The 14,645-nt window shown below is 40.2% G+C and overlaps 1 protein-coding gene across 2 annotated transcripts; it reads right to left on the reverse strand.

The window, feature by feature from the left end:
* Nucleotides 1–10,729: 10,729 nt before the first annotated feature.
* On the reverse strand, nt 10,730–14,622 carry NCBP2 (nuclear cap binding protein subunit 2). Of its 2 annotated transcripts, XM_071812548.1 has the most exons (5): nt 14,468–14,622; nt 14,167–14,348; nt 13,228–13,366; nt 12,462–12,592; nt 10,730–10,939 (listed from the first exon to the last, which is right to left on the reverse strand). In XM_071812548.1, exons 1-4 carry the CDS (start codon nt 14,546–14,548, stop codon nt 12,521–12,523), a joined length of 474 nt encoding a protein of 157 aa, XP_071668649.1. In that variant the 5' UTR covers nt 14,549–14,622; the 3' UTR covers nt 10,730–10,939; nt 12,462–12,520. The 2 variants fall into 2 exon arrangements, with proteins under 2 accessions (XP_071668649.1, XP_065700932.1); XM_065844860.2 differs by lacking the exon at nt 10,730–10,939 and having other exon boundaries at nt 10,963–12,592; nt 14,468–14,621.
* Between the last annotated feature and the right edge of the window lie 23 nt (nt 14,623–14,645).

Here is a 14,645-nt window from a genome sequence, read left to right on the forward strand (position 1 = left end):
GTGATAGCTCTGATGTTCACAAAGTCAAATCACGGCAAGGCAGTGACATGCAGCTTTTCTGTGCTTTCTTCACAGAATGCAGCCACTAGTACCTCTGGTCAAATTACATAGATTTAGAGAGGAAGAGCAATTAAACGTGATATATCATCCATGCAGCTTGGAACATACAACCAAGAATATATGGGAGAAATTTAAGTGGGAAAGGACATTCTGCTAGCAGGTAACCTGTTAGGGCAAAGGCACTGAAAGAAAAAACAGAGAGGAATTAAAGGTTCAGCAACAGGTCACAATGCTTCAGATTTCAGCATTGCCTACAAAAAAACCCATAAGAAATCCACATGCAAACCTGATTGATAATATATTTGCAAAGATGCCATCATAATTATTTGGAACCAATTTCTCAGCTATGAAACAGTCCTTATAGAAAACCAGGAGAGACAGAGGAAAAGAAATAAAGACGCATTATATGGATGATGGAGGTACACTTTGACATTTGTAAAAGGTGGACTTCTTCAATAACCCTAAAGAAAAAATTTCATTTTTCCCCAAACTGCATCTTTTTCTTGCTTTCTAAAACCAAATAAATCCATAAAGAAACAATAAATATTTTACCAATGTTAAAAATAAACAGAACCCACCTCACAAACTCTCTACAGTTTTGCTTCTTCTTGAATTGCACAGTTTGAGTCTTTACTGTGAACACTGTAAGCCTACACTGCAATTTTGTAGCATATAAGAATATTTTTAACTGTATCCGTGTTTATGAAAAAAAGCCATTTAAAAAAACAAACACAAGAGGGGAGTAACTATGCAGCCCTGACATACCCCTTACTAAGGCAGAGGGAATGGGAATTTTGTCAGGAATGGAAGCCTCTTATCAAAGGAATGCCGGCAATGCAGGCTGACAGCACGGAAGGGCCGGCGGTGTCAGGCAGAGCGGTGCCTGCAGTGCAGGAAGATGATCCTGAGTCCAATGCTGGGCTTAGCGGTACAAGAGACAGGGACACACAGGAGTGAATTCAGCATAGGGCCATAAAGACAATGGAGGGACTGAAGCACCTGTCATACAAGAGGTGGGATTGTTCACCCTGGAGAAGTGAAGGCTCAGGGCAATCTTATCTGTGTGTATAAATACCCAATGTGAGGCTGTAAAAAAGACAGAACCAGGCTCTTCTCAGTGCTGCTCAGCAACATGAGGTATTGAGCACAAATCAAAGCACATGAAACTCCATCTGAACACAATAAAAAACTACTTCTACTGTGTGGGTGCCCGAACACCGGAACAGGTTGCCCAGAGACATTGTGGAGTCTCCATTCTTGGGAGATGTTCAAAATTTGATTGTACATGGCCCTGGGCAACCTGCTTTAGATGACCCTGCTTTGAGCAGCAGGTTGAACTGTATGGTCCTGCGTGGTTCCATCCAACCTCAACTGTTCTCTGATCCTGCAAAATTAATCTCTGATGATGCAGGTCAACCAAGGACTGAGATCAACAATTTCAGCTTTTCCTATTTGATTTATACTGCTCCTTTAATTAGATAAATAGAAAAGGAGCATTCTGTTTCCTTGGTTAGGAATCACATCAAAAAGCTGCCATATTTCTCATATTAAGCTATTGTTTGGTTAAATACATTCAAACAGTCAACTCATTTCAGTGTTCCAAAACTCAAAAGAGATTAAGAGCTGATGAAGTGTTTTAAAGACAATGTCCTGTCCACATGCCAGGTCTCACAGGAGTGGTATCGGAGACATCAGAGCACTCGTAGAGGAAACGTTCCTTCAGTACAGATCACAGCTGCAAAGGCCTAACAAAGGCTCCACTATACACATCCTTGATTCTTTAACATATAAAGCAGGGAACTCACACATAAAAATCAATGAAACAGAGTAAGTCCTGACAGTTGTGTGAAAGTTAAACATGTGCTTCTGGGGAAGATATTTCCAAGTTTGCTCAAAGTTCTCAAGCAGCTGCTGACAGATATTTATAATTCAGAGAAGGAAACTTCTGTTCTTAATGATCCAGACCCAACTGCCTCCAAAACTGCTAGAAATTAAACCTATGCTTACAATGCAGCCTGTTCTGAACTCTGCTGACATCTGGCCTCAAGTATGCTTCCCATCACTTTAAACTTTTCCAAGGACAGACATGGGCTGTGCAGTGAAGCAGGTTGCCTCTGTGCTCCCCACTGCACTCACAACAGCTGCATCGCAACTGCACACACAGTCTTTCACCACAAGAGGAGAGGCAACAGCCAAATGCTGCTTTCAGAATGGGATTGCATCCCTGTACTTTACAAGAAGGACGCTAAGCTACTTGCAGTAAACTTTGCAGCCCCAGAAAACAGAGATTTTGCTACAAACAAACAAAAAAATGCAGCTTGGTCAAGAAATAGTGAAATATTTCGAAACATCTCAAAGCACCCAAGTTTCTTGCAAACACTGAAGTGCTTCCTTTTTGCATTTAACAGAAGACGTAAGATGCTTAACTCTGGAGTTCTTCAAGGAAAGCATGAATCACATTGCTTTAATATAAAATCAACTCCCAATTTCCTGGCTTCATGGGGGAAAAAATCAAATATTCATGTTTCTCTTTAATACATTGATAAATTAAGCCACAAGAACCAGCATAAAGACTGTAGCAAAGAAAAAAGGAAAACAGTTCAGGAGTAACGGCTGCCAGCCCTGCAGATCCCTGTGCTGCTGCTGACATGAGCGAGTGAGGACACAGAGCACAGCTCAGTGTCACAAAGACCTACCAGCTCATGTCCAGAAGTGATACAGCTCAGAGCATCTCTGTTCCTACCAGAGTTAGTCCATAATTTAATCAACCTCCCACAAAAAATTAAGAGCTGCTACTAATTTTTTTAAATTACAAACAAAATCAAAAAGACAAGTATGCTGTGATACAGCATTGACATCACTATTGACATGTATGTTGCATCATCATCACTCATCAGCATGGTTCCTTTTCTGCCATGGCAAATGTGCAACATTCTCGGATTATGAAACTGTCAATACAGTAGTAGATGCAAAAACCCTACTTTTCACTGATATTTTCATGTCCCTGTTCATAGCATGTGTGTGCACCAAGACAATAACCTCACATACATAAAGTTTTAGAAGTTCAAGTGTTCAACACACTTAGCGGAAATATTCTAATTTCAAGGTGTATAGCAGGGATGTCAAACTGTAGGAGCAGTTTTATTTATGCAGTCCTAAAGTTACATTTGGCCTCTTAAAGGTAACCGTGAACCTGACATGGACCCTGGTGAAAATGAGCTTGATACCGTTGGTGTATAAGTACATTCAGATCTAGACACTGAGATCCTTTTCTCTTAAAAAAAATATCCCTTGCATATGACAAGAGATCCTCTGTTCACCCATTCTCTTCCTAGGTCTATGCACGGTAATGCCACAACGGTCTGTGAAGTCACTTTTCATCCACCCTGGAGTAAATGAAAGGAAAAGCAGGTCCTCCTTGTATTATATTCAACTAATGAGTTCAGGCTTATTGAAATCAACAGCTATTTCACTCAAAAACTAAAATGTGAATATGGCAAAAACCACTGAAATTTCACCGAGGTTTTTTTTATGTTATTTTTCACATTGCTTCTATTAATTCTTCAACAGGTTTTAGATGTGTCCAGAAATTGAATTAAGGATTCAAAAGGGAATGTTCATTTTACACAGACTTTCATAAAACTGTTCTTACATTTTCCTCCTGCCAGCGGAAGTGCTGTTCATGATCTGAATGCTTTCTCTAAGGATCATAAATAGAACCTTTCCTGTTCAAATGGAACTAGAATTCCTAATGACACAATGACGTCTTATACCTTCCCTCTTTTGATATGTATCTTTGATTCATGTCTGAAAAGCAACAATATAATCCTTATAAATGTGGAATACCTTTCCTTCATTTAAAAGGAAGGCTGAATAAAAAATTATGCTTTATTTCTACCTTTTGCCACTACTATTCCTTCGCAGTTTCGGTCCCTCACATAGCTATTTTAAGTTACACTGTCGCTGACGGCAGTTGTGGCAACAACATACTCAGCAATAAATATGTTTAGAAATAATGAATTATTGTTAAAGGTTCTTAACACAAAATTAATTTTCATTATGTGCTTCTAAAAACTTAAAAAATAAAAGAGAACTTGCTTTTAAAAAAAGCCCTAATATGCTACACTTACACTGGACTTGTTTCAGGTGTCCATGTATTTTGGAATTTCCTAGGATTGTAGCGATATGCAGCTAAAAGAACTTCATTGTTAAATAGCATAGCCCAGTATCAACTTCTGGCTAACAGTGAAAAAGTATTTACTGAGAGGCAATTCTGTGTTTTATGTGCACTAAAATATTCACTTCATTTTTTTTAATATTTTAGGTTTTAATAAATGTGAAATAAATATTGTAGTACCCTCACATTAACTTCAACCCAGACTAAACTGTGTGGTTGCACCAATATACCCATCGAATATACTAAATTCTCCTAGACTTAACAGCTGTAAAAGAACTCTCTTCCTGAACAGAGTAGGTGCCAGGCATAATTCGTTAAAAAAGGAAAATTATGAGTTTTGTCATAGTGCAGGGAAAAGCACCCTGACCCTCTACACAGAAGGCACTCACAATACAGCTGTCTGTCTGCTTAGAAGCCTTTACCAGATGTAACACTGATCATCCTTCTATGGGTGGGATAGACACGTCCTTTTGCAAATATCCAGTGAAAATACACTCTCTCCAGTGTTGCCCATCAAACTCTACAGTCTGCAAGGCCATCGCAACCCTGAGCACCTTGAAGCTTTGTTTACTTCAAGTGTACAGCTTTGTATGATGTGTTTTCTCTCCCCTTGGTACAGCTCTGGGTCTGGGAATAGTTAATCACCTTCAGATTTGTCTGAAGCTGGAGCCCTGGCAGATTCTTTCCTAGAAAAAGATTAGAATTATTTAGTTGTCAGGTCTGTTCATCTGCATGCTGACACCAGCGAACGCTGTGCCTGCTGAGGCGTGCGCTGCTCGCTGAGCGCTCCGGCCTCCAAAGCACTCGGCTCCACCGGGAGGACAATTCACAGAGCACAATGAGAAACAGAACTGCTCGTTCACATACATCAAAGTGATTTTGGTTTCTAATAAGGAATGAATCAATCATAACAAACTACTCAGTCCCATGCCAGTTTTAGTTCAATTAAATATCTTTAGGGGAAAATACATATTCAAACACAGAATCAACACCGTATCTGGGGACTGTTGATGGACACCGCGTATTTATTCAGGCTGCTGGGCTTTTTCAAATGTTTTATTAACTTTGCCTTGGTGACAATTGTGTGTCTAGAGTCCAAATTACTAGATTAGCACAAATCAGCTAGAATCTTTCCTCAATTTTCACATCCTGCCAGCTTTCTGCACTCTTCTGAAGCAAGGTCTCTGGCAAACTTTGTAGACCAAGTAATATCTGTTGGCCCTTGTGGCCTTGGATTCTGAGAAAAACACTGTCCTGCAACTGACTTTGGACACTTACCCTGAGAGATTTTTGCACCTTTCCTACTAAAAAGCTGTGATTACTTTTTGTGACACTGTTTTGCTCAGCCTTCCTGACTCACTTCAAGACACAACTCAAGAGTCAATACTGCTCCCACACGACCTTTGAATAATTCTCCTGGCATGTTCATGTTTAGTTTATGGAGAAAAAAGTTACATGAAGTGCATTAAAGCACATTCAGTACTTTAGCACTGCACACAGATCTCACTGAGCTCAATGGGAGATAAAACTAAGTTCCTGACAGTGCTGTGCTCTATAAAACAATTAATCAAGAAATCCACCAAGGTGTGTCTGTGAGATATGAATAATTGAGAAATTCTCTGCAGAGTTTCCCTCTGGTAAACTCAGATAACACCAAACACCTTCTCCTTACAGCTGTGTGGGATGGAACATTGCAAAGCTGCTGCATGAAGGCTTTTTCAAGCTAACATGTAGATTTCAAAGAGAAAATTCAGCTGGGAATTTAAAAGCAGAAGCAAAAGTCCAGAGACTTTGGGACATTCCTGGATTTAATGGGAAAAAAAGCCTTCCCAGTTCCAGGAAACACATTTATCTTCTCACTGAAGTAAATTCAGAGGGGAAAAAAAAGCCAAACCTGACAAAAAGCCAAATCACAAACCAGTCCTTTGCCAGAACGCACATTTGTGTTGACTACACACAGAACCTTTCAGTTCTACAGTGCCTTGTGCTATGAGGCAACCTATACCACAGCAACCTCAGGACACTTTTACCTCTGCTGCATCAAGGTATGTTAGAAGATAGTTTAACCAGCCACTAGTCACTTTTGTTTCAAGCAGAACCCTAATATGAAATAGCTTCTTCAAGAAATTGCAACATGGCATTAACTGTAGGGTAAAACAAGATGCTTTTGGAACACATCGTTCCAGAACAACCACTGAACCCGATCGCCAAGGGCTCACACAGCACAAGCATCTCGAAGCGAGACACGGCTTCTCATGACATCTTGTGGCAGCATGACAAGCTGACAGGGCTTCTGTTTTCATAAAAAATGATTTAAGATGTTGCAAAACAGTGATGTTACAGAAATTTATAATCAAATTAAGGCGAGCAGACTAGCAACACTTCTTTTTACTTACGTCAGAAAAAATCCTCGTAAAAATATATAAAGACGCAAAGTATGAAATAATAAGAACATTATTTTAAAGTAATAACATCAAGTCAGAAAACTGAAACAAGTTCCATTTGATGCAATTCAAAGTGCATGTGTGCTACAAATCTGAAAACAAGTATGTATTACTAATACTTAACACATTCTTGCCTATTCTAACCAGAAAATCAGAATCTCCTTTTCAAATTGTGGCTTGCAGGAAGAGATTGGTACAGAAGGGAAAAGCTTCATTGTTCAGAAATATAATTACAAACTGACTCAGTTATGCTAATTTATGTTTGTATTTGTTGCATGTGACTGGAAAAATATCTCTCCTATTTGTTTTCAATTTTTTTTTTCTGAAAAAAAAAAGGTCTTTTAACCATACCTGAAATACGATAAATTGTGGTTCAATAGTGTCCTAATTGAAAAACATCAACCCTGGAAGAATCAGTAAATGGCCTACCTTAAAAAGGAAATTAGAGGTAGCTCCAATTAAATAAAATAAAAACCAACATAATTATTTAAGATGTAGTCTTATTTTGAAAACCATACTCACTCTCAAGGCACTCCAGAAAGGTGAATTTCCCAGTCATTAACTGCATAATGCTTAATTCGCATTTTTGATGGAAGGTATTTCAGTTTCTCTCTATGCAACTTGGTTTCTGAAATCCTGACTCAGCCCCTCATATAGCTTCTGGGACAGTGGTAGATTTTCCTATCAGGGCATAAGCCACTGTCTTTGTCTAGATTATGCTGATGGATAACACAATAAAATACAAACAGGTTTTACATAGCCAGAGATGAGCACTGGAGAGCAAAGAGAAAGGTTCTGGGAGGAGCACTCAACTAGAACTGCTGATCTTACTGAACAATAAAGAAACGGTTTGCTAAAGCAAATGTCTGCTGTAGCACCCTCAAAAGAATAAAATCCTGCATTAGGAATAACTCAGATTTGGCCCTCAAATGAAAAAACAAACAAAAAACCCAAACCTCTACATTTCATTCAGGTCATGCACTCTTAGATTACTGCTTCTGCCAAACTTAGCCACAGCACAAAGGTGCAATGAACAACCAAGGCTCTCCGATCTGCAGAGGGATTCATGTGAAAAGCCACTCCCTGCAGTCCTGTTCCCATTGAGAAGCACCGTGATGAGCCAGCACCCTCTGGAAATCCAGGTGAAAGTGCTCCTTGGGAGGAAATGAAAGTTTTAAACAGTCTTTACTCAACCGTTTTCTAGCTGTAACTTTGGATGGTAATAATGAGAAGCAAGGAATGTCAGTCCTGCACTCAGAGGATTCATTCCACTAGATTCCTACTTAAGATATTTCTGATTATTTTGTAAATGTGTTTTAAAAGAGATGCCTTGTATCCTGCAAGTACTGCTCATCTTTCCAAACTGAGCGTGTCTTCCTTACACTCACATATTACTGTGTCGTGAAATACATCCGCACAGGTAGGAAAGGCAGTCTCGTCAGAGCTAGGACTGAGATCGAGAGCCTCAACTCCTAATCCACCACAGGTTAATCACACACAGCAGAAGCCCTATGTCTTAGATCAAAAATATGTAAGATAAAGAATGGGCACTTTTCCACAGAGATACTCTGAAGCAATAAAGTCTGCAAAGCGCCTGAAAGACAACTGTAACTCCACAGAAACACACCAGACATTTAAGACCTTGTCTACTGTCTTGTCAAGCTGCATACATTTATCTTGTGTGTAATATATTAGTTTGTTTCATAAAATGCTAGAGATTGAAAAACAGATTTTTGGCACAAGGGGATTTGCTGTCAGTTACACACAATATAATTAATGGGAGGTTGTGAAGTATGGATTGGGCATCTAAGAGTCAAGCCCTCCTTCAATATCACAGGTGTGGTTTTGGCAAAACGTTGAAATTGCTGGGGGTGGGTAAAGAAGAGTCACCACAGACACAGCATATCACATATTGCAATATTCAGTATAAAAGACAACTAAGCTGTTGCTCAACAGAGAAACAGCAATGGGCTACAAAACCACAAATCTTGATCTGTTGCCTCTACTCTGAAAAATGGTCTCTAGATGAAAATTAGTTTTTTGTCCGTTTTTACAACACAGACCAAAGCAAAATCTTGAGACAGTATCACATGAAGCATGTTGCACAAGACAGCTTTCAGCAATGCCTTTCACAATGTCAGGATATAAAAGCACGCTAATTGTGTAGTCACTAGAAGGAGCCATCTAGCATTTTACTTGCCCTGCTCCTCAAGTGTTTGAAGCTCAAATTATTTGAGCTCAGATTCTTTGCATCAGATCTAAACATACTAATTACTAAGTGTTGCAAAGAAGAGTTTGGCTACCCATTTATATTTTTTTCTGTAAAGAACCCTAGTAGACACTCAAATAGCCTTCAGGTAGAAGCTTAAATAATCTTGGAGAATGTTACCTCACAGAGGAAAGCAGGTTGGGAAGCAGTATGCAGGAAGATACTCTTCATAAGGGGTGGAACCCATACACAAGAATGGATTTCTCTTGCTTTTGGAAAGTAGTTTCTGAAGGTCAGCAAACTTGCTTTTTCGTGTAACTCCATCTTCAACTGATGTGGATACAATACATCCCTCTTACCTTTGTGGTGCAGTCATTGGGTGAAGTTTTATGGTCTTAGTAAACAAGGTGCATTTTTATGGATTCTCCATACACAGATCATTTGCCCAGAAATTAGAATGGAACATGGAAGACTCCTGTGAAGCATCAAGAAAGTAGAATCTGCAGAAGACCTCTCTGGGTCAGGCTTAGAGTATATTACACATGTAGGTGATTATGAAAGACTTTTGTGATCTATTTTGCTCTTAAATTTTGTATTCGAGAATTGACTGTGACTAGTTATGTCTATAATGGGACACTATACTGGGAACTTCAGATGCCTGAAGTGCAGTCCTACCTTTGTGTATCTGTATCCCTTTGATTTTAGTAGAGTTATTCATCAAATTTACCTTCACAAGAAGCCTAATCCAACAAGATAAAGAAGATGTGGTGCTGGATATTAGCTTAAATATTTCAATAATTTTGTCTTTCGGAATTGCCTGTGTGTAAAGAACCATTACATTAACACCGATGGTGGTTGCACTGGCACCAGCCTGAGCAAGAGCTCTGCTACTGCACGGGGTAATAAGTAACCTGACCAACATAAAGATCATGTTGAAACAATGCTGCAGGGGTACACTGGTAACAGGGATTATTTTGTTAGTCATGAAAATGAAGGCCTCTGATGATCCAGTATACACTCTACTGACTTTACACGGCACTACGAAGACTCGAAGACTGTGAATATAAGCCTTATTTGCAGCTACTGGTGCCAGAGAGTCAAGTAAATCCACCCACCATGAGCCTGCAGGAGAGTCTGAGGGAGAGACTGAAGTTCTTGCTGCCTTAATTCATAACAGCCTCTCTTCCATCGAGGCATATCTAAACATCCACTCACATTTCCAGCTGCTGTGTTTCTTTAAGGATACAATTCCCTAAGAGTACATAATTATGACAAGCAAGTATGTAGAAAAGCTAATATAGAGCTTAAACTTCTATGAATGTATATATAATCATAATGAACTAGCATGTCAATAAAAGTCACAAGAGAACCTACACTTCCTAGAGAACCTAATCACAACAAACTGGCACAGAAGAAAGCTAGAGCAGCCCCACAGGGAAGTTTTAAAGTGTTAATTCAGTTACTTCTGTTAAGCACTACCTTCAGCAGAGCCATGTCTGACTTTAACTAGGGAATGCAAAAATTAAACCACGTTCAAATAATTTCTTCTCTGTGCTTTTGAGACACTAAGACTTCACATGATATATCATGTTCTTTTAAATGCCATTTTGATTGAAACCTCTCTCAAAATAGAAAATTTTACTTTAAAACAAAATCTTTCCATACATATTGCATGTATGCAGCAAAAGACAGTCATGTGTGAAGCTGAAGGAAAAGCTTATCACTTTCATGTCATTCCAGAATGACTGTCTTGCAAGCATTTACAACAAAAATAATTTTAAACCTCATTTTTATAAGGAAGTGCACTAGTCATTTTATACAAAGGACTTTCACATCCACTTCAATATCAGTAAATAATTTAATTTCTGTTCAGCAATCCAAAAATCACCAGCACAAAGAGCATTAACCAAACATCTTTCAACATTCAGTTAAGAACTGAACAAAACTGAAAATCCAGTCAAAGGGAAGGAATATTCACTCTCTCCGTCTTAAAAGATGCTAGAATAAAGGATGTGGACAAGAGGCTGAATATAGCTCCTTTCACTGATTCTGTTAAAAGAAATAACAATACATTTTAATGTTGCAGCTTTATTTGAAAGTGACTTAAGAGTTTTGGTAACACAATTTTTTATAGAAAATTGATACAATGAAAAATAAACTTCAGAGGCTTCCTAAAGCAGATTACAGACTGTAAACTCATAATCAAATGTACTATATAGAAAAAGGGATCTTTGAACAAAGTCTTGTTTGCAGACCACCACCAAGCGATCCTGAAAAATCTAGTTTTACACTATGTGCCAAAGAAAACAAAGCCCACCCAAAACCTCGCTTCGTAAGTAAGCAACATCTCATTGCAGTTGTTCTGCCTCACTGTATTTCCAATTTACAGTCACAGTTGTGACAAACCATACACAAGAAACACATCAAGATTTCCAACAATATCTTCAGTGAGTTACTTTTACACACCTGGTATTTAAAAGGTTTTTAAGGAGTCACAGACAACCAGATATTTGGACAAAGCCTTACGATTCGTCATTTTCAAAGAACTCAGAAGTCCATAAAAAATAATCCAAAGACCTGTAACATTTCCTTTTAAACGATTTCATTTCAGCAGGTCAATTCCACAGATCTTGGGATCACTAATTGTTTTTATTTCTATACCCACAGTACATCACATTGTCATCACACAAACTCGCAGTATTAACAAGGTCCTGGGCAGCAGGAGAGAATCTATACAGTCCAGCAATTCTTCTACCATTCTTACCACATGTTCAGTAGAAAGTAAAGCTCCTCCTAAAACTCTTTTTTTGTTGTTTTTTTTTTCAACCTTCGTCTGACATTAGTTTTCTCAAATAGAAAATCTATTTTGAGAAGAAATTTCTCATTACACACACAGTTCCTCCAACATCCAATTTTTGGGGGTAACTGTACAACTTGGCTGTTCTCTCTATCCCACAAAGCAAAATGGTTCTGAATCATGCAATGTCATGCAATCGTATTATACTTCGTAGAAGTCTGCTATCTGCTAGGCTTGCTTCTCACTTTACGATTCCTGGGCACATGAATCTGACTTGTTTTATTCTGGCCGTATATGTAGGTGAGCTAGGTACAGAATCAGTGTAAAAGGATGCTAATCTAGTAACCTTAGAAAATTTGCAACTTTAAGTCTTCCCCTAGAAACCGGAAGATTTCCCTAGAAATTCCACTTCCTTTTCAGGCTCTTTCCTTTTTTCTTTCATCTCTGAAACATGCAACAATCCTCCTTTATTGCTGCTCTCCACTCTGTGATACCAATGTAAACAAAACCCAGTGAGAGAATAATCAAGTTTTGCCATTGAAAAAAGCACCACAGCACTAAACCCTTGTTCCTTTTAGCAGAGTTACAGCAGCGTTTAGAGACCTGTCTTATTGCTTAAAACGTTGCTCCCAGGTCCTCTGTATTATGTACTCTGCAATGCTTTAGATTCTGGTATTAAAATGGGAGATACTGAACATACTATGTAATCACTGGAATGCAGATAGTAGTTTCTCAGAATTTCTAGCTACATAAATTTGTGTGCAAAAGACCTACTTCGTGCCTTGTGACATTTACAATGTAGCTTTAGCTCTCCTGCGAGGCTGACAAGTCTTTCACTGGCATTGAACGATTTTGCCATAGCCACCTCTTCCAGCATCATAGTCTTGCCGATATTCATCTCGGACCTTACGAAAGAGGAAAAAAGGGAAGCCCAGTAAAGACAAATTCTCAGAAACTATTACACCATCAGAATATAGTCAAACTGAGTTCACAGCATGTAAATGGCCACAAGGAGCTGACTGATAAGAAGACAAGACGCAACATGCACAAGCACAGAATACAGCATAAACTAACTTCCTTTTTCATAGGTTAGGTTATAGTTGGACTCGATGATCCTAACGGTATCTTCCAACTGAAATGATTCTATGATAATATCCAGGGGGACTCCTTAATCAAGACAGCCAAAGTGAGGACATAGCCTCATACTTCAGCAGTAAAAGCATCTGCTACAACTTCAGGGCAGTTAAGTTCTGTTCTTTGTGTTCTTGACAGCCTTGCATTTTCTGGGCATATAAATAAGCGTTATTTGCCCAAGCAACTACGAAGTTTCTGAAAGCACTTTCAGTGAAATGTACAGAAAAGTTATTTACTCTTAGTGGATAACATTATGACTGATGTCTTACAAACTAACGTATAGTGCTATCTTAAACAATAATTTGTAAGTTATTATTGCTGAAGTTGTTCTGAGTATGTTCATTCAAAAAGAAACAATTTGGTAAAGCTGCCAGTCCCTTAAAAACTAGACTGCACAACAACCTACCTGGCCCCCTGATCTTCCACGACCGTACTGTCTACCCTCCTTAAATCCTGCATCCCAGTCTGTCCTTATGATCCTGTCATCAAGTCTCGTTCCATTGATGAATCTCATTGCATTTTCAGCATCTCCTCTTGTGTAATACCTTAGGAATTGGTTAATGAAAAACAAAACAAAAAAACCACGCTTCTATGATTCAACACAGGGAAAAAGAACAATATCAAACAGGCTACAAACCCAAGCATTTGCTTGAATCAGGCTCCTGCTCAGTTGCTTCTAAACTGCTTTTATGAAGCTATGTGGGCTGTGAAAACTGCTAGTGAAACAAAGCAATATGCAGGAATCCAAGCACATTAAAAATGTATATATTGCATCAAGTTCTTTAATTGCATTCACTCTCAAAAGTACAAAGCTCTGTTACTAAAGAAAGAATGAAAAGCCTCATGCCTGCTCCATTCATGCTGCAAACTTTCACCGCTGCTGTGAGTTTGCTGGGAGCAGTAACAGAATGATCTTCAAAGACTTGCACATACTGAAATCAACACATCTCAAGGATGCGAGATACCATCTTTATGTGTATGCATGTATGAAAATAAACCCCTCTTTAGTCGAGCTCTGAGAATACACTTCTAGTGCAGAGGCCAAGTACCTAAGAAGTGTTTGGTTTGAAATATCAGGACGAAAGCAAACAGGTAACCCCTACTCGACGTGCTGTGCATGTCTACCCTCTCCCACCCGGGATACCCACAGACACTTCAGCATCCGAATATTTTCATCCTCGAGTAACTTTCCCGTGACCCAGGGCCTGCATCTCCGTTTCCCCCACGCCCTGCCCCGCCCTGCGGCGGTGCCACCAGCTGCCGCCCCAGCGGCCCCAGCCACCGCCCCAGAACCGGGCCCGCTGCGCGCGCCCGGCTCCAGCGGCCCGGGCCCCCTGAAAGATACTCCACGAAGCAGAAGCCGCAGGCGGTCTTCTTCACTTTGTCCAGCCCCATGATGACCTTCTTGATGTCGCCGCTCTTGCTGAAGAGCTCGTGTATCTGCTCCTCCGTGGTGTAGAAGGAGAGGTTGCCCACGTACAGCGTGCAGCTCTTCCTCAGCAGCCGCTCCTGGTCGTACCGTGTGCCCTGAGCCGCAACGACAGTGTTACCCCACGGTGGACCCGACACGGGGCCTGGGCCGGAGCCCGGCCCTGGCAAACCGCACAACCCCCGCCCCCGGGCGACAGCGGCGGTGCCCCGCTCACCCGGAAGTGCTGGTCCCGGTACTGACTGAGCTCGGCGTAGGAGTCGCTGCGCAGGATGCTCAGCGTCCCTCCGGAGCACATGGCGGCGGCACCACCGCCCACCGCGGATGCCCACCGCGGATTCCCGCCCCTCAGCGCCACCGCGCACGCGACCTGCGGCCGCGCGGCGGACAGCCAA

Source organism: Patagioenas fasciata, chromosome 9 (assembly GCF_037038585.1).
Source record: "Patagioenas fasciata isolate bPatFas1 chromosome 9, bPatFas1.hap1, whole genome shotgun sequence".
Taxonomy (NCBI): domain Eukaryota; kingdom Metazoa; phylum Chordata; class Aves; order Columbiformes; family Columbidae; genus Patagioenas; species Patagioenas fasciata.